Here is a 20,753-nt window from a genome sequence, read left to right on the forward strand (position 1 = left end):
TCAAAATTATTTATTTGCGATGCTTTATATCCTGAGTGAAGTATTTTAAGACCTGAATTTTTATCGAAAGTGTGATCATTAAGAATATATTTCTGCATTGTTATTAGTGTAAAACGCCAGTTGAATAGTACCAGAATTGTTTTTATATATAATTTTAGAAGTATCGTTATCCACAAGCAGAATTCTACGCCATTGTTTATTTCTATCTTTAGAAAGACCGTTTGAAGAGAATATGTTTAATTATTTTTATTTAGTATTTCAACTATCAATTTATTAGAATAATCGTTATTAAATGCTATTTGTCTTATGAATATATTGTTTTATGGTTATATTCTATTTGTTTTTTTCAGGTCTTAAAATAGTTCACTATAAATAATTTTTAATAATTAATAAATAATTCATTTGAAATTTTAGAAATGAGGAAACATGTTAATATAAAAGCAGATATAATAACAAATATTTTTTTATAAACTCTATTTTAAATATTTTCCCACTTAATTGGTCTTTCCCGTCTAACGATATTGTAATTCCTAATTATTAAAAACCCAGCCTACTCTTACCCCTCCCCCCTCCTTCCACTTCTTCTTTCCCAATTGCAATCTATATTTAATTTTTGACTTCGGTGTATACACAATAAAATGTAAACATTATATTTATTTATTTATTGGACAATTTGCATAGCGCCGCTTTTGTGAGATATCACCTCAGGGGCGCTATATTGTAATAATCTACCTTTATACATATATAGATTTTTACTCTCCTGATGAAGGTGTATATATAATCTAACTTTAAACTTTATTAGATACAGTAACAGTTGTAGGTAAAGAATTACCAAATGATTACCCTCATTTTATTCATAAACACGGGTACAATTAATCAATATGTAATAATCTATTATTTAAGTCAACTTTGTTATAACTATCTTTAATTGTAACAAACTAAACGATATTGATTAAACTTATAGACATTGACGGTTGTAACACATATTTAAGCACTGCAAGTCTCCTATGAGCTAATTATATTAGGTACGATAACAGTTAATATCAGTTGTAGACATGTAGTCAATAATAGTGTTTCATTTGAAATAATCCATCACAAATACGTAAAATTTAATTTATTCCAACAACTGTCATTCTTATTATGCGTAAATTTAGCATGTTATTATTAATTAACTCCTTCCTGTTCCGTGTTTTAACAATATATATATATACTCACCCTCTCTCTGTGAATGTCCTAATATCTATCTATTAAATGTATCTGTTGTTAATATCACTTAAAATGGGCGAAGCCCAACGAAGAGCCGCCCGCAGGGCCTAGCAGAAAAAAACCCGCGGAGCGGGTTTTTAACTGCTAGTATTATATTATTGTCATTCAAAAAATTAGTCATTGAAATATGAAAAAAATCTTTTTTTTTTAGACTTTATTATTAAATCAAACTATTTTTTCTGTGCTTTTATCAGATAATTTAATAACTATCTCTGCAACATCCCTGCCATAGGCCACCATATGTGGTCAATACGTTTGGTGACTAAGCACGGGTGCTCGGGTTCATGGGTTGAGGTGTAGGTCTTGGCGGCGGATGAATTTGCCCACGTACTGCGTGGCGGATCGGGAGGGACTGGTTGAGGGAAATCTTTTGACATCTCTAGCCGGACTCTCTCAAAATATCACTGCAGTGGTAGGTATTGATTCATACGTCCGAAACTCCTGGACACATTGACAACCAGATTCCTACCCACCCTTCACACAGCATCCCCAAAGATGACACGGCTCTGAAGGATTTTTTTTTGTCTGGGCCTCCTGTGTGGAGCTAATGTAAAAAAAATTACGTAGCTTTACGTAAAGTGCTTTAGATTTTCTCATTTATATTTTACTTAAAATCGTAGGTATCAACTCCAACCATTTTTTATTTTATAAAGTTTATATTAGTAATACTTAACTTTAAAAAAAATCACTCATGGTTTGTTTTATTATTATTTAACATGTTTAGAGGGTTCCATGATAACTCAACACAGTGACAATTCAACACACTTTTAAAAAGTGATATAAAGTTGTTAGAAACGATGAAAAAATAAAAAAATTTAACCTTACCTAACCTAACCTAACCTAATTTACTTAACCCAGTTAATAAAGTTTTTGTTCACTTTCCATGACTTTATATAACTTTTTGAAGATGTGATAAATTATCATTGTGATGATTTATCCGGTCACCGTTTAGAGATGTTGTTACAAACGGTAACCGGATAAATCATCACAATGATAATTCATCACATCTTTAAAAAGTTATATCAAGTCATGGAAAGTGATGAAACAAAAAACTTTATTAACTGGGTTATGTAGGTTAGGTTAGGTTAAAAAAAATTGTCGTCGTTTCTAATGACTTTACTTCACTTTTTAAAAGTGTGTTGAATTGTCACTGTGTTGAGTTATCATGGAACCGTTACAAACATCCCCTTATAGTGGTAAAATTGACCACGTTGGCGTGATTATAACCTCCTAGAGGCCTGATACAAAACCCTTTTCAAAAAATGCTTCAGTTGACCGCAGTTTCCCCTTATTCACATGTATGTATTGTAAGTAGATAATAAAGACTTATAACAGTGTTAATACTGTTATAAGTTGAGGTCTTTTATCAGTTGGTCAGTCTAACTCTGACTGGAGAGTTGTCGTTGGTCCATTGAAAAATAACAGTGACTTGTGTCGATTCAGCAGTTTGTTATTCAGCATTTTGATTTAGCGATTTGGAACTAGTTTAAATAATGGTGGAAGTAGATAGTACCAAAAAACAAAAGAGTAAGTGCATTCAATTGATATTTTAACCTTTTTAAGAGAAATTAACCCTTCAGTCTAATTCGTTTGCATTTCAATCCTAGTGATCTCACAGAAGAAAAAGTGAGGTTACAGTTTTCTTGCAAACTCCATAAATAAAACGATTGTGTTTTTGTAATGTTGATTTCTCAGAAATTTTTGGACATTTTGACCAAAAATGTTCATGGTAAGCAACTTATTTCATGTTAGAAATTAATATATTGCAGTTTTAAGTACTAAATTATGTTTCGAATACAAAATCTAATAGGTAACTTTATCTAATTTCTTAAAGGGTATTCGTTTTAACGATATCTTCTTGTTCGTTTTGGAACATTTAAAATACCTTGAATATTCGATGAGAAATTATTATTATTTGAAGTTTACACAACAGATAAACTACCCTCTTTGACTGGATAAGCAATGTATATAACTTATGTACCTTTCCATGAATTATTTTAATGCAGTTTTTATTTTACCATTCAATTAGTAAGTTTTTCAAATGCACGGTTGTTTACCTTTTGTATAAAAATTACACCACGTTTTTTTAGTAAGACCATGTATTTATAACAATATTTACAACAACAGTATGATCGTTACAGAAGATACTCCATAATATATCTTTACATTTTATATGGTTTGGTTTAGTTGGATTAAATTTTTTAATTCATTTATAATACTAATAATAGAGAATTTATAATCGTTTCCGTTGCAATTGAAGATATCTACATATTGCCAATGATATGCAATTCTCAAAAAAGATATTATTATTAGTTTTGTGTTAAATAATGGAGTAAGTTTGGAGTTACGTAGGTAACACAGAAAACTGTAAAACCAACTAATTCATTTCTGTATTAGTCACAAAATTACTTGGCACTTGTGTGTATTTCAGCTTCTCAATAAAATCAAAATAATTGGAATATTTTTGAACGTATCCGAAAATTAAACTGTTTTTGAAAGGTGAAGAAATACGCCTTCAAAATTTCTCATTATTAATAAACATATAATTTTTACAATACTGAAATTTTTAACATCAAACATCAATTATTAGAAGTGGACTAAAATTACTGATAACGAAGAAAATACATTTTTATTAGATAAATGTATTATAAAAATTATAATTACCTCACTTTTTATTAGATAAATGTTTTGTAAACGTTAAAGTTACTTCACTTTTTATTAGATAAATGTATTATAAACATTATGGTTACCTAACTTTTTATTAGATAAATGTTTTGTAAAAGTTAAAGTTACCTCACTTATTATTAAATAAAAGTATTATAAACATCATAGTTACCCCACTTTTAACTAGATAAATGATTTTTAATATAGTTACCTCACTTTTTATTAGATACATGTATTATATACATTATAGTTACCTCAGTTTTGTCATAAAAATAATTCATAAAAAAATCACAAAGTATCATAAATTTTTTTCAACTTGCGATCGGAACCTTTGGTTTAGTTTTAATTATTCTGTAATTAATTTCTATGTTTGAATGTAAAGACTGGTATTTTTTTATTTCTAACACCGTTTATTTAATATTTCTAACTATGACGGTAAGAATAACGATTCCTTTTCCTAAAAAAAACCTCCACACGGCATCGCCAAAGATGACATAGGCCCTGACCGAAATTATTTTCCTAAGGTCCTCTTGTCTGGAGCTAATATAAATATAAAAAAAGTGTGATTATGTTCAACGCGACGCAGGCCAATTTTATTCACCACGTTTTTGATTGGCAAAGAGACACAATAGAGTGTTCTGGGAGTTACAGTTTTCAGAGCCCTCTTGTCTCAACTATCCTAGCATCAGCTCTTTTTCACTACAATGTCCGGTAGTCGTATTTCAAAAGCTTTGATCTTGTTTAAGAGGAAGCTACAAGCCAAAAATGTGTATATTCTTGGTATACCTTATATTGTAGGTAATAGGCATTAAAATCGCTTGACTCCGAGTCTAGAAACGTTCGATTTCAAGCAAAAAACTAGTTTTTATTTATTTTGTAAATAATTGTATAAGAAAGCCATAAAAATAATCAAGTGAAACTGTCACAGATAACCTTAGGTATAATATTGTATTTTTTAAAGTTGTTTCCTTTACGCGTTCATACATTTCTAGTAAAAAAAAATTTTTACAAAGTTGATTGGTCATTTTCCATACGAAAATATAGTAAGTTTTGATTTCTCAAACTGAAAAAAAATCATATTCAAGATGTACTTTTACCTAACAATAAACTTAAAATAACAATTGCGACATGTAAGAAAAGATATTATATTTCAGTTTGTCAACATCCGCCTCGTGTGTTGTTCATAATTTACTATCAATTTTAATGAACTTGTGTGAACCGGGCAAAATGATAACAGTACCGCAAAAAAATTACGTAAAGGTACAGATACATGAAAACAAAACGCGAGCCGAGCTACGAATTACGGGAAAAGAACTTGCAACTGCAAGCGGCGTTTCGCGCTATATGCGGTTGCATCGTTCCTTTCCCATAGGTTGAGGTTCAGCTCGGCAATTCAGCTCGCATGTGTATTCGAACCGTAAAAGGAACGTCTTTCAAACAACAACAAAAAATGTTTATCTAAGTTTAGTTTTATCAAAAGGTACGGCGTAATCTAATCTAATCTAATATATATTAAAAAAATAAACCCGTGTTTCCTTACCCGCCTGATTTTCTTCACAACCAGCTACTGCCACCTACCGGTGGTTATGGAGGTAGATAGCCCTTGGTGTCACATCGAAAGTAAGAGAGTTTGGTGGGGGTGGCTGAGGTGGGTGACAAAAATGTGCTTTGTTATGGGAAGGCTGCGAATGCTTCAGATTATCTCAGAATTGGCCCGCTGACTGCGTCTGGAAGGTTCCAGAATGTTCATGAAGGTTCTCGAATGCTCTAGAACAGTGTTTCGCAAACTTTTTGTGTTCAAGGTACACCTATCAAATCAAGAAATTTTAGAGGTACCTACACCAAAGAAAAAAAGCAATTTTTATTTAATATTTATTTATTACTAAAATCAATACACCTAACATGCAAAGATATTTAGTGAGAAATGTGAGCCTGTTTAACTGAGCACAGGAGATCAAAATTTGGAGCAATCGTTGATAAGGCTGCTCTCATCTCTTCATTGATCGTCCTCAGGCGTTCTCTTTTTTTCGATTTAATAGTAGTGAGAGTTGAAAATCCCAATTCGCAAAAGTAGGTTGTGCTTTGAAAGCAGTGGATACTCATTTTTTATATGTAGCCAAAAATGTGCTAGCTCTACTTTGGAAAATTTTAATTTTAATACCCGATCAGTTTTTAACTCTATGAATTCTTCCTGCTCGTTTATCGGTAAGTGTCCAAGGGAAATGTTATCCGAGAGTGGATTTCGTACCCAGTCCATAAGTTATAGGTCCCACTTAGGAAAATAACTGTTCATTTTTTCTGCTAATAGCTCCAAGAGTTTTACTATCAAAGCCTTCACTTTGTTTCTGAATCGACAGCCATGACATTTGAAAACAATTCATTATTACCATTGACAGCGTGGCTGATCAATAATATTAGCGCGAAAGCTTTCATATTTGTCCGAAGACGTTAAAATATAAGAATTCCTGCCTTGCATTTTTCTGTTAAGTTCATTTAAATGAGCGAATATGGCCGCCAGATATGCAAGTTTTACTACCCATTCTTCTTTTTTAAAAACAGAAGCAAAATCTGAACCCTAGGCCTCTAAAAACGTCTGGGACTCTTTTTTAGCTCGTAAATCCGAAAAAGCACTTTTCCGCTAGAAAGCCACCATACTTCTGTATGAAACAGAAGTGACTGATATTATCCCTCATCTGCTCCCATTTGCTTTCTTATTATCTTCACAATTCCTTGAATTTTTTCCGCGGCACCCCAATTGATGACCGGAAGGAAGGAGAAAGTTCAAGAAGTTCGATAATGCTCTTGAAAGGAACACAGCAACGTGTGGCGGGGTACAACTAGTAATTTATATAATATCTAGAACAGGGGTGCTCAAACGGTCGATCGCGATCGACCGGTCGATCGCGAGTGCTTTTTGAGTCGATCTCGATAAAAATTTCCCATTTTTCATGCCTTCTTTTTTATTATTTATTTGTAGCTTGTAGCGGACTGAGTTACTGAACGTAGTGTTGTAGAACATTGCAGATAATATCAGATATACATCTCATAGCCACAGCATCTGACACAAAATTCTGGTATTTTATATCTGAAGATAAATATCCGAATCTAAGGCAAATCGCCCTTCAGTTGACGGCAATGTTTGGGTCAACTTACTTGTGCGAGTCTGCATTTTCTGAAATGAAGATAATTATGTCAAAATATCGCAATTGACTAACTGACGAACATATGTCATCGTGCTTGCGATTAGCACTCGGTAATTACGTACCATCGTATGAAAAGTATGCTGAGGACATGCAGTGCCACGCTTCAACATCCGAAGTCATTATTTAGTTAAGTTTAGAAACTAGAACTCGTTTTTTTTTGTAAGAACCAATAAACTTGCAATTTTTAATAAATATAAGTTTTTTATTGACTTTTTAGTGCATACCTCCACCTACCTCGACTAAAAAAAATGCATATTGCGAACTAATTTCTGTCGTTCCTCCAAATTCTATGTGGATTCGTGGCCATGCAATTATGCAACGTCCCTATATATACACTTATACCTGCGCCACGATACACCCTACCTACATAGACGACAATCCTGCATCACACATACTTGCAGCCTCTCAGAGTCGATCGATCGGAATCTAATAATATTGAAGTAGATCGTCAGCAGTTCAAGTTTGAGCACCCCTGATCTAGAAGGTACCAATGCTGGTAATAATTTAAACAAAACATAGGCCACAAACCATGCAGATTTTTATTGATTGCATAAAAGTGTGGTCAAGTTAAAATTAAACTGAAAAAAAAATACATAACATAAGAGATGATTTCGTAAAAAATGGTTCTAAATAAATAAATTAGCAAAGCATTATTATTTCTCTACAGTATCATCGAACCCTCAAGTTCCCAACTCAAAATATGTACCTATTCCATAAATTCCATTGAGACCTTTTTCTTCTACACAAGTCACAGCAGTTGTTTAAATCACATTTTAATTTATTTTATTATATACGGCACAACATGGGGTTCAACAACATACAACGTTAAAGAAAAATTGAAAAGTAAAAATTAAAAATAAAAACAAAAAAGTAAAAAGTAAAAAGCAAAAAGTAAAAAACAAAAATTAAAAATTAAGAAGTAAAAAGTAATAACTAAAATCTAAAAGGGAAAAATTACAGAAAAAGTAGTAAACGGATAGTAAGTAAAATGTTTAAAAAACACGAAAAACAAAAACAAAGCAATGTCAAGCACGTTTCTCACACATGTCTGTAGATAATACCCTGTTGATATGATATTGATTGTCATGTCAAAGGTCACGACTTCAATGAAAGGTTGTGAAGAAATGAACGCAGTCTGAGATAGATTATGCACTTAAGTGCATCCTTACGCATCCTGACGAAAGTGCACGGAAATATAAACATAGTTCAAATTAAAAAAGAAAGACAAAATTTCCCGGTTTTCGAAAAATCTGACAATATTTCATTTTTCCGTACTTCTATCGTAAACAGCTAAAAGTGCAATTATGAAGGACTTGGTGTACAGGGGATGGAACCCGAGACGCATGAGTCGGAACCCGCCGCTTTGGACCATTCGGCTACAAACTGTTACAGAAGAAAGTATTAAATGCAACACTGTAATCACACGTGCGCATCACTTTATTCATACAAACACGCGTAATAAGAATGAGCATAATATTTGATTTATTAAAATAAGGTCAATTTGATGTATCGAAACCGGTTGGCATGTTCGTATAAATAAAATCATGTAAGGTAATATGCAAAATTATAGCGTTTCATAGTAAACAAATACCTCCCTAGAATAAACTATTTTGCGTTTTGTATACACGGTATCCGGAAACTCGTAGTGCAAGCGGGAAAATGGTGAATCTAGGTAAGTTTTTAGATTCTCACGGCCAAAAGCATTTTTGTTGTTTGTTTTTGGGGTGTTATGCCGTGTTGCGCTAACTCCTTCTTTAGCCAACGTTTCGGACAGCGTTGCAGTGTCCATCATCAGGGCAGATCCGCTAGATCCGAAGATGTGATCTTCGCTGTCCGAAACGTTGGCTAAAGAAGGAGTTAGCGCAACACGGCATAACACCCCAAAAACAAACAACAAAAATGGTGAATCTATAGCACATTTGGAATTGATTTTGTGTACAGCTTTTTTTAATTTCAGCTTTCGTTTTAGAGTAAATCGAGTACAAATTGGAAGATTTTAGTTGTTTTTTTTCATTGGTCGCTACAATCTGAATAAGACCCGTTGCCGAATAAAATTGATAATTTAAAAAAAAATCGAAATGTAAAAAAATCGAAAAAAAAGTTTATTCGGATTCTCTGTGTGATGTAAGTTTCCCGCTTGTACTGCGAGTGTCCGGACACCGTGTACAGGTATATTTTTTGACGAATGCGCTTTATTGTGTGAACGTGTTTTCAAAGATTTAAAACTTTCCAGAAACATCAATTAATTCGGATGATTCAATCATTGAAAACATATACAATTCATAAATAAATAATTAATACCCAGTGTCAGGCGAGCGATAACCCCTACCTACTATATACCAAAGCTTCACAAACTTGTACAGTATTTTACTTGCTTTAAATTATATATAAATTTTATTTTACTTACATATAAACTTTACATTTTTTATTAACTAATTTAAGACTGTATAACTCAGGAGTAGGAATATTCTAATTTTTGTACTATTTACTTGCTGTTATAATATGTTAAATGGATATGGTTATATGTATTTTTACTATTACTTTTGTGAACTTGCAATCTTCAGAATATTTTTTTATGAACTATGTATGTAAAGGCCCAATGGGCGTATAAATAAATAAAAAAAATAATAATAATTTATGTAAGTAACTTACGATACCACTTCCTTCAAAGGCTTTTGTAAATTCAAATTTATAAAACCTATGTAAAAAAATATTCTAATTGCAAAAGCGAACACTCTCGAAAAGTGATTTAAAAGCGTCGCAATTTTTTGCTCACTTGTTTATAATTTCTAGGCGAACACTATTTTCAGTTTGATAAGTCAGTATTTTTCAATGAGATAAAAAAAAAGACAAACCATTAACCCCTACTGTGCTGCTAGCTACATTTGCAGTCCTGTGGAATTATGACCACCTTGAGGTGCACTGCAGTGTGCAGTGCGTACAGCCAGGTTTTAGAAGTTTTTAACGCATTTCATTACTTTCCATTAAAATTTTGTGAAAAAGCTAATTTGTTACAATCGTATAAATTGTTTAAAATCTAATTTTTAATATTCAATTTTGTTTTGAGATATTTACAAAATTTTAGCAGTCTCATAGGGGAGGCGAGATGGGGTAACGTAACTTGAAGTTAACAAAGATTTTGTTTCATATTCAACTCTGATTTGCGTAAACATCCGTCGTGTGTCGGTAAAAAACACAATAATCGATTGAAGTTATCTAAAATTAATAACATTAATATTAATGACTCTGCTATCTGCAGTTTGTCTGGGTTTCGGTGCGAAGGTTGCCAATAAACTTTTCAGTTAACATTTTAACATCGATCGGTGTACATTTGCAATTGGCGGCTGCAAAGGAACGAATCGAATTCAATTGCATTATCAAGTTTTAAAAAAATTTTATCGATTGTATTGGCACCAATTAATTTCAAAAGTGGAACTTTTGGATCTTTTTGAAGAGCTTTTATAAAGTTTAGACGTTTTTTCTTATTTTTTGAAAAATGTCGAATTCAAATCAAAAGAGCTCGCAAAGGAGTTATTACAGCAATTATTCTACTGGGAGGAAAACTAAAGGCAATGGGGCATTCTCAAGCAAAACTCAAGCGTATTTAGCGGCGTGCAACGAACACAAAAGTTAATACCTAGTACTTTTATATTTTAAGTTCAAAAACTTTATCTCAATTTATTTACGTTTAAATTGTTTACATTGTATTTATAATTTATTTTAATAGTGATTAATCAATTAGTGTCCATTATAATTGGGTATTTTCGAAGCATTATTCTTTTTGTTTTATGTTTAAAATATGAGTTGCTTTTTGTGATTCCAGTGGCGCATAATTACGGAAATTGCGAAAAAAAAGGGTTTCCGAAACTAGTTTCGGTGGCCAGAATTACCTCCATACCAATCGTAGAAACCGGCATTGAACTTGGTGAAAAAATATACACCACACTGAGAGTAAGTATTAAGTTTTTTTTTCATTCAAAGTTGGAGGGCGTGTGGAGTTTCTCTCTTAAAATATATTTAAAAAATATATAAATACATATTGCATCCAGAAATACGAAGTGAAAATCATTAATTATTTTGATGTTAAGTAAATTGAGTTGAATCATAAAATGTTTTTTGTAAACGTATTGAAATCATTTCGATTAATTTTGTTCGTTAGCGCAATAAAACATTTTTTTATAAGAACCTACCCTGATAAAGAACGGACTAACGATTGTCTTCAAATAGCCACTGATTATTGTATAAAAATAGACTTGTATTGTTTATGAATAACAATCATCGAGCTCTTCGAGCTCAATAATAAATATTACGATTGACAATTTGACCTTTGGAAATTCTAGATAATATCAGTGTAAAATTCAATTAAAAATATGTTTTGGAATACGTAATATACTTGAGTGGTGTTAAAGAATAATGTTGGTCGGGTAGTTTATGTGTTTTTGTTTGAAGATAAAAACACTTGTGATATACACGGTGTCCAAAAACTAGCAGTATGTACAAGCGGAAAAATGGTGAATCCACATAAAATTTGGTGCGATTTTGTAGTATTTCATTTGAGCTTTCGTTTTCGAGTAAATCGAGTCCGAAGTTTTTAGGTCAAATTTGAAAGCAAATCGGTCTACAGGGGGTTAATTTTAGCTATTTAATGTATGACCCGGCTCCAATAGTTTTGTCAATCCTTTAATTACCGAAAAAAATGTATATATTCTTATAAAAATGTAGGTCGATTTTTTGTATTCTCTATTTAGCGTAGACTCCACATCTTATAGAAATGTGGTAAAAATCGGCGCCCGGACGAGTATCATTATGGTGGTCTTCGTCGTGGCGGGCCTGTGCTGGCGCAATTGAAGCAGTCCGCTCCGTGCGCCGACTTATCATGGCGCCAAGGGGCTAATAATACATAACACCTCACAGCACCTATGAGGTTTTTACTACCGTCATGCACCATTTGGTTCAGGGCCGACCCAGGTCTTCGTTATGCATCTATCACTCCATTTCTTTTACATTTTGCCCATGGCGTCTTGTGTCATGCAAGTCCTTCTTTTCACTTCTATTTCACATCCTCCATCGTCATTTAAAGACTATATGAAGTAGTTCCCGGTTCCCAAGGCTGTGTGAGCAATATGTTAGTATCTAAATCGAAACTGAGGTTTTATTTTTAATGGCAGGATTCGAACTCGATAACTAAGTGGTACTTCACCAAGGCTGAGCACTCTCTCCAGGCTTCTATGAACCTCGCCATTCCCGCTGTAAATATGTTTACCGGACCTATTTCTACCTTGGACAAACTTCTATGCAAAAGCCTAGACATTGTCGAGCAAAGGGTGCCAAATATGTATCTACCCCCCGAGATGGTAAGCATTTTCTTCTTTCAATAATATACTGTAATCTAACGTTGATAACTATAATGCTCTTCTTTTGTGTGAGAGCAAGGGATTGTCTTCAATTGTAAATGATTGATATTTAATTGTATACGACGTTCCGATTACGGTTCTCATTTATTTAATATAACGATACAAAAGTGAAATATCTAACTATGATTGACCTATTCTGAAGTTAAGCCACTTCGGCCGTTTTCGGAAAGCACTCGGTAGCATTCGGTTATCTTCGTAAAATGGACTGGCGCCATCTTACGGAAAGCCCGAATACTACAATAGCATAGATACTAGAAACAAAGAGATGTGTCATACGCTCGGCACGCTTCTGTGCCATATCTTACTATCTTTTCATGTTTAAGGTTTTCTTTTGTATTCAATAATAATATTATTAAATTTACAAAAACACAGTTTATTTATAAACAAGTTCCGCTGGGTAATTATTATGAAGCGTGACCTCTGGAGACATTATCAAACTGAAAACTTGTAATTTTAATAATCATATTTTTGAATATATAAAAGAAAATACATAAGATAAAATGAAGTTCTACAAATTAAACTTGACAACAGTAAAAAAGTTTTATGTTCTTTATTAGAATTTGAATTGATCTACATATCTAAAAGAAATATTTATTATCTTTATGTGAAGGGGTATTTTTCATTATTTATCTTATATTTTACAAGGCTAAGTTCAAGCTATATCAGGCGCCATTTGTCTCATTCTGGTTTGAGTACCTACCTGCCGGAAGAAAGTTTGAAAAAATAATTATTGCGAGAGAGTGACATTTCTTTTTAAAAATTGTATGATAACTTATTTGAAATAAAATGTTACGTATGTCAGCCTCCTTGAGGTGATTTTTCATTTAAACGGCGCTATATAAATTAGCAAATTATTATTATTATTATAAAATTCTCTTGAAATGGTTGAATTTGTAACGTTTTCACCCATCTAATGACAACTTGATTTATTAAATAAGTGAACATTAGAAACATTCTGTCCTTAAATTTATTGTTTTTTTTAAAACGATAAAATCGTAAATTTCTATGCGGTTCAAATGACGTAATTATGACGTAGGCAGTGCTACTGGCTGTATGAGGACCCTACTAACGATGGCCGATATGACGTCACCAACGTTCTTCGCATGAACATAATCTAAAAATGGCATATTATTTCAAATCGTTGTAGGAAGCTTATTAGTCAACATAAAAAGAAAATTTTTAAAACCTATTAACCCCTTAAGCCTCTGGCATATTCTGTCAGAAGGTCGGAGTATTTCCGCTTTGTAATAACATCCAAATTAACAGAACATTTCTGAACATATCTGAAAACTAAAAACTGTTTTTGAAAGGTGATTAATTATTACGCTTTCAAATATTATTATTAGACACAAACAACATTATTTTTTTGAATATTAAAATTTCGAATCAAACATTAAAAAAATTACTCACCTTAACATTGTTTGTAACTAAAATTACTTTTAAAAATAAATGCATTACCAAAGTTATCGTCGCCTCACTGTTTTGTTATTTTATATGAAGATAATGAATAAATATTTCACGAAGTTTAATTTTTTTATATTGCGATTGAAACCTTTGGTTTCATAAAGGTGTGTATTTTAATTATTCTATGGTTAACTTTAGATTTGAATATAAAGCTTTTTTTCTCTTTCCAACACCGTTTAGATCATATTTCCCACCACGAGAGTAAAGGAGACAACAACAATTTTTGTAAGACTATATGAGTTGTCCCCAGCAATTCGCTTCACCCGTGGGAAATGCCCACCTCATACAGGACCCCACCGAGAGACAGCCTGGATTCTGATTGCCTCGCAAAACTTGGTCCGCCATCAATAGGTTAAGGTGCTCCCCACAGACGGGGCCTTAAAGATTCGGCGATGTGTGAATGTGGTGCGGTGCAGACCACCGAACATGTGGTCAATGAATGCCCGCTCCATTCATTCCCCGGCGGGATTGATGAGGTTCACATGGCGACGCCTGAGGCCCTAGAATGGCTCGCAGACCTACATGTCCCCCTCTGACACCCCCGCCATACGAAAGAAGAAGTTGTTCCCAAATGCGAACAAATGAACCTTGTTCATTGAAAAGGAGTTAAGAGAAGTACTTTAACGATTGTTTTTTTTTCACTGTAGATGTACTCCAGCGCCCAGGACTATATGAGCTCGCACATCGTGAAGCCCGTCCTGAGACGTGCCGACTCCGTGAAGCAGCTGGGGACTGCTGTGCTCGACTCGAGGGTGACAGCCCTGGCTGCCGATACTGTTGACAGCATGCTCGACAAGGCAGACCTGTACGTCGACAAGTACCTGCCGCCCGACGTGCAGGACGCCAAAGAACGTAAGAACCTATCAAAATTAACTTGTAACTAACCGGTTTCGTCCGACTATCAATACTTTTATTAATATCTTGTTTTTTTTCAATTTTTGTGGATTTTTTTTACATTAGCTCCACTCCTGAGGGAAATAATTTCATTCAGGGTTTATGTCATCTTTTTGAATGCTGTGTGGAGAGGAAGATTTGGGAAGGAAAAGGGTATGAGAGGTGGGTTGGAATCTGGGGGTCAGTTTGTCCAGGAGTGAACGTATGAATTCATCCCTCCTACTGCGGTGGGTCGAGAGAGTCCTGCTGGAGACCATCCGCTGCCAAAACCTAGACAATCCTCACAAAATGTCACGAACCACTTGAGGTGACTTATTTTGAATGAATGGTTCCCAGGGCGGCGGTACCCATACCTGTCTCATTCGTAGATATTTCAAAGCTCCGTAGCTGATGATGTAAATATGAAAATTTCATGACGCTATAACATTGTTGAGCAGTGCCAATAGCAACTTATTATTTTTATTCACATTTCTTGTTTAATCATTTTTTATCAGCTGTCAAGCATGACAGCGGAAACGAAAAATCAGTCTTCACGATAATAATATTTATCACTAGCTAAAGTCCCGGCGTTGTCCGGGCTGTATTCTACTTTATGAGGTGGAAAAATGGGATATGGTTTTTTTTACATCTCATATATTTTATTTTATTATTATTTTTTATTTTATTTGGGAAACAAACAGTTATACATATAGACAGTAGTAACCTTCCTCTTGTCTTGAGAGTCCATTGTGACAAATTTCTTCAATCTCAAAACAAAACTCTAGATTTGTATTTACAAACAATCCCACTACAGACAATATTCGTGTAAAATTAAACAACGCGAAAATGCATATTTTGTGAAGTTCTGGTACATATATGAAAATTTCCTCCGATAATCGAATAAAACAATGAATTTCCCACATTATACAATAAAAAACATATCCGAAAATGGGTTTGTGAATGGGATATTTTGCACTAGACAGTTTTTTTTAGGCCTGATATTGTATTTTTTACTAGGCTTATAAAAAGTCTTATCAAAAAAATGTTCGTTTGCTGACAAGGCCAAGATGTGTTCTCCTTGCAGTATTTAATTAAAGCGTCTGTAGTATTTCTTAGCAATCAAATGTTCAAACCAAAAACACCTGATTTTGCATTACTTGGTATTGGATCGCCTTAAATAGATTTTGCCTTTGATTCACAATATTATGTTGAAAATTTTCTCAATCCAAACAGAAATAATAGTACCCAGCAGAAAAACTTTAAATTCTTTCAATCTCTAAATAGTATATAATGAAGTCGCTATCCGCGTTTCTCTGTTTGTGCGCTTAGTTCTTCTAAACCAAGCAACGGATTTTAATGGGGTTTTCACTATCATTTAGAAAATTTCTTCCGGAAGGTTAACATATATAATACATGCATAATAAACCGACAAAATGTGCTAAAATGCCTTCAATAAATATTTCGCTAACGTCGGTCAAAATTTAGCTACACGGATCGATGAAAATTATAAAATAGATAATTTCGAAAAGGACTGTCTTAAACAAAATAATCTGTCAGTTTTCAAATCAGTAACAACAGATGACATAAAAATATTATTAGTAAATTAAAAGGTGCATCTGCACCAGGGTTTGATGGAGTCACAGTAGAAATATTGAAAAATTATAATGAATTATTAAGCATTCCAATTACACACATTGTAAATATTAGTTTAAATAGCGGAATATTCCCCTCCGTTTATAAAAAATCTATTGTAACACCCGTTTTTAAATCTGGCAACCCAGAAGAAATATCAAATTATCGACCAATATCTCTTGTCTCAAACATTGCAAAAATTTTCGAAAAGATCGTAAAAAAGCAACTTTTGTACTATATTGAAAATAACAAAATAATTAGTCCTAGCCAATTTGGATTTAGAGAGAAACTAGGCACTCGTGATGCCATTGCAGAACTAACTTCAACTATATACCGTGCATTAGATTTAAAAAAAAAATGCCTTTGGCATTTTCATTGATTTACGTAAGGCTTTTGATAGTATCTCCCATACAAAACTAATAAATAAATTAAATGATATCGGTATTATTGGTAAGGTAAGGTATTGGATGCAAAGCTATCTAACTCAAAGAAACCAAAAAGTGAAATTAAATAACTCACTAAGCGTGGATGAAACTTTAGAATTTGGAATTCCCCAAGGGACTGTTATTGGACCAATTTTATTTATAATTTACGTTAACCATATGTTTAAATTATCACTTAATGGTAAACTTATATCCTTTTCTGACGACACTGCAATAATTATCGAAAAAAAGACATGGAACGAAATTACCAATGCAGCCAATCAAGATATGAAGGTTATAAAAAATTGGTTCGATGGCAATTTATTATCACTCAACACAGAAAAAACATATTGTATTCCTTTCACTCTACAAGAAGATGAGCCAAATAACCTAATTAACATAACAATTCATTCTAAAAATTGTGTAAATGACGGTACATGTAATACGGACTGCGCAAAACTAAATCATAAATCTAATATAAAATATCTTGTTATCTTAATAGATAAAAATATTAAATGGAAAGACCATATTAATCTCACTGTTGAAAGAATCAGAAAACTTATCTATATTTTCTATAATATACGAAATATTTTAAATAAAAAACTATCAAAATTGTCTATTATGCATTGATTCAGTCCATATTGCAGTACGGGATTATTGGGTGGGGAGGGGCTTTTAAGGCCTCTTTACAGCCCATAATTACAATTCAAAGAATAATTATAAAAATCATCCTTAGGAAACCATATGACTCCCCTACTTTAGAGATATTTCGGGAATTTAATGTACCATCTATCACAGAATTGTATAAGAGAATCGCCTTATATCAAATTTATAAAGAATATTTTATTTATAAAATTCACCCCTCAGATAGCATAAGCAATAGATTCAAAACTAATGGCTTAATAGCCATTCCTATGCTTAGAACGACCACGGCTCAGCACCACTATTCGTATTTAGGTGTGAGATGGTAAAATATATTATTGTCCAAAAATAAGATTAGTGTAACCGAAACTGTGAATTATGAACAATTCAAAAAGTTAATTAAGTCCCTAAAATTGGATACTGATATATTGTACCCCTAATTTTCTTACACTTACTCAATTTATAAATATATATAAATTAATATAATTAAATATATATATTAATTTAATTGTCTTTAAAAAACTATTTTTCTAACTTGTTTACCTGATATATTGTACCCATAATTTCCTCACGCTTACTTAATCTGTAAGAAGATATATTATTTTAATTATCTTTAAAAACACACTTTTCTAATTTGTGTACCTATGTTAATATTATGTTAGTATTTATATCAAAAGTTTTTGATTATTGTTTAAAAAATCATTAGAACTAAAGGTAAATACTCCTCCCACAAACACGAGCTCCTGGAGCTCAACTTATGGAGTGGTAGAATAAAAAACGAAAAAATTATATATATAAGTCTGTATATTGTTATCATTTATAATGTTAAATAATTTACAAGTAATAAATAAAAAATAAAATGAAAAATAAAAATACACTTAAAGAAAGTAGAGAAAAGTTGATGTTTTGTAATCAAGGTGTAAAAAATTTTTTTCGGTCGCTTACATTACTAACGCTGGCTAAACCTTATGAGATACATCAAAATAATGTACGACGGAATTGTATATCTTAAAAAGGCCTACAGAAATGTCATTAATGGTATATGTCTATCTCCTAGGGAAAACTCCCAGCAACACGGGGCACACACACATCAGCTAGTTCTTTTATATGAGAATATAAATGAACTAGTGTATGTATCTTGTATAACTCTGATGGTTTGTTTCACAGAATTTGAACAATAATTTATTCATCAATTTTCGAAACTAATTTTAAATTTCTGTAAAGGTTCTACTTAAGTTCTGTTCTTATATCGATATTGGCCAGTTGTTTTGAAAAAAAAATAAAAACTCTTATAGATTTATTTATAGTTTTTTAAATTTAATTTGTAGAATTCCATTTTAATTTGTGTCATTGTTTTATATATGCAATAAACTACGATCATTTAAATAATTACTAACTATTATTCTATTACTACGCGTAACAGTTGTTTCTAAGGCATTATCAAACTGCTGTAAATTTATCAATTGAATAATAATGTTTTTGAATATATTTAAAATAAAAATTTCACGGTGCTTGAATATGAAAAACGGATTGTTTCACAGAATTTGAACAATTCATCAAATACAAAGTTGATTTTCCAATTCTGTGAAGGTTCTATTAAAGTTCTGTTATTATTTCAGTTTTGTGAAACAACTGGCCAATAATGATATAATAACAAAACTTGAGTAGTACCTCCACAGAACTTGAAAATCAACAATTTAATTTGATGTATTGTTCAAATGTTGTGAATCAACCCGTCACGAATACAATACGTTAGATTTGTGGGTTGTTGGTTGCAGGTTGTGGGTTGTGGGCGAGGTTCTTAAAATAATATGTATTCAACTTATTCTTGGATTGTTGGTATTCTGTGACAAACAAACTACGAGCAAATTTAAATTGCACGCAAATAATGTCATTCTTCGATGTCGTGATATAATAATATTATGCACAATTAACCTTTGTTACTGTAATAAGATAATGCAGGTAAACATGTCATTACAGAGATGATAATACTAATTGATCTATAAATGTACATGATAAGTTATTTTTAAATCTCGTTATGTAAATAATACCTAAATTAAGGCGATGCCATACGTAGTAATGCAAAATCATGTGTTTTTGGTTTGACAATTTGGTCGCCTAGAAATGTTTCAGATGCTTTAATTAAATACTGCGAGTAGAATACATATTGGCCTTTGAAATGATCGAGTATTTTTAGATAAGTCTTTTTATAAGCCCAGAAAAAAATAATGTATAAGGCTTATGAAAACTGCTTTAAAGTTCAAAATCTCCTACTTACGAACCCATTTTCGGTTATGATTTTATTGTATAATGTGGCAAATTAAGTTATTTATAAAATGATCGAAACAAAATTAAATATTTATCCCTGAAAATCCACAAAATAAAATAAAAGGCACTTTTTGGCCATGTTTTTTTCTTGCATAAATCAAAACAGGCGGATGGTGTTAAGCGGGAATTTAAACCTTATCGCCATCTACGTAAGGGGTGTTATTGATAGCGGCTCGATTTAAAATATTACACGACTTAGTGCATCGCCTTAAGCGAAAATGGTGAAAATATTTAATAAAACACGACTCGTTTGAAATAGAGCAAAAATATCTCGACTAATGCTTTAGTTGCATTTAAAGATACACTATGAATTTTTTCATGTCTATAACATATTAAATAACAGAACAAAAAGTGTTTTTCATATTTTTTTACGATTTACTTTGCGATTTTTTTTCTATCGAGGGAATTTCAAATAATTAACTTTTCGGCATAACTTCTTCTTCGATGGCGCTACAGCCCATATCGAGCTTTGGCCTCCTGCAACAGTCGCCTCCAACTATTCCTGTCCTCAGCGGCTGACTTCCAGTTTGTCACCTGGAGAAGCTGTGCTGCATCCCTTCTTACCTCATCTTCCCACCTCAGTCTGGGTCTTCCCACTTTTCTCTTTCCACCTGGGTGACCAGTCAGAATTCTTTTTGGGACGCGTGTATCCGGCATTCTCTGTACATGCCCAGCCCATCTCAGTCTGAGGAGTCTCATGTGTGCAGAGATGCTAGGGTATATACGGCATAACAAATGTACAGATATTATATTCAAAAATAACATATAATTTTTTTGGAACTTAAAGCTTAAAGATATAAAGAGAAACGATATAAAATAACCTAACGAACTACTTACTAAATTTG

At 32.5% G+C, this 20,753-nt stretch overlaps 1 protein-coding gene across 4 annotated transcripts in view; it reads left to right on the forward strand.

The window, feature by feature from the left end:
* Positions 1-2,640: 2,640 nt before the first annotated feature.
* Positions 2,641-20,753, forward strand: part of Lsd-1 (lipid storage droplet-1) — a 34,154-nt gene continuing 16,041 nt past the window's right edge. Inside the window, exons 1-4 of one of the 4 annotated variants that reach the window (XM_089639708.1) lie at positions 2,641-2,793; positions 10,957-11,084; positions 12,302-12,487; positions 14,659-14,863. In XM_089639708.1, the coding sequence (XP_089495834.1) occupies positions 2,760-2,793; positions 10,957-11,084; positions 12,302-12,487; positions 14,659-14,863 (553 nt within the window). In that variant the 5' untranslated portion in view covers positions 2,641-2,759. Of the gene's footprint in view, positions 2,794-10,421; positions 10,763-10,956; positions 11,085-12,301; positions 12,488-14,658; positions 14,864-20,753 lie in introns of those variants that run through there. The other 3 variants (XM_089639707.1, XM_089639709.1, XM_089639710.1) reach the window with 3 other exon arrangements.

The sequence above is a fragment of the Hesperophylax consimilis genome, chromosome 14 (genome assembly GCF_061612785.1).
Source record: "Hesperophylax consimilis isolate HC1 chromosome 14, BYU_Hcon_1.0, whole genome shotgun sequence".
NCBI classification, from domain to species: domain Eukaryota; kingdom Metazoa; phylum Arthropoda; class Insecta; order Trichoptera; family Limnephilidae; genus Hesperophylax; species Hesperophylax consimilis.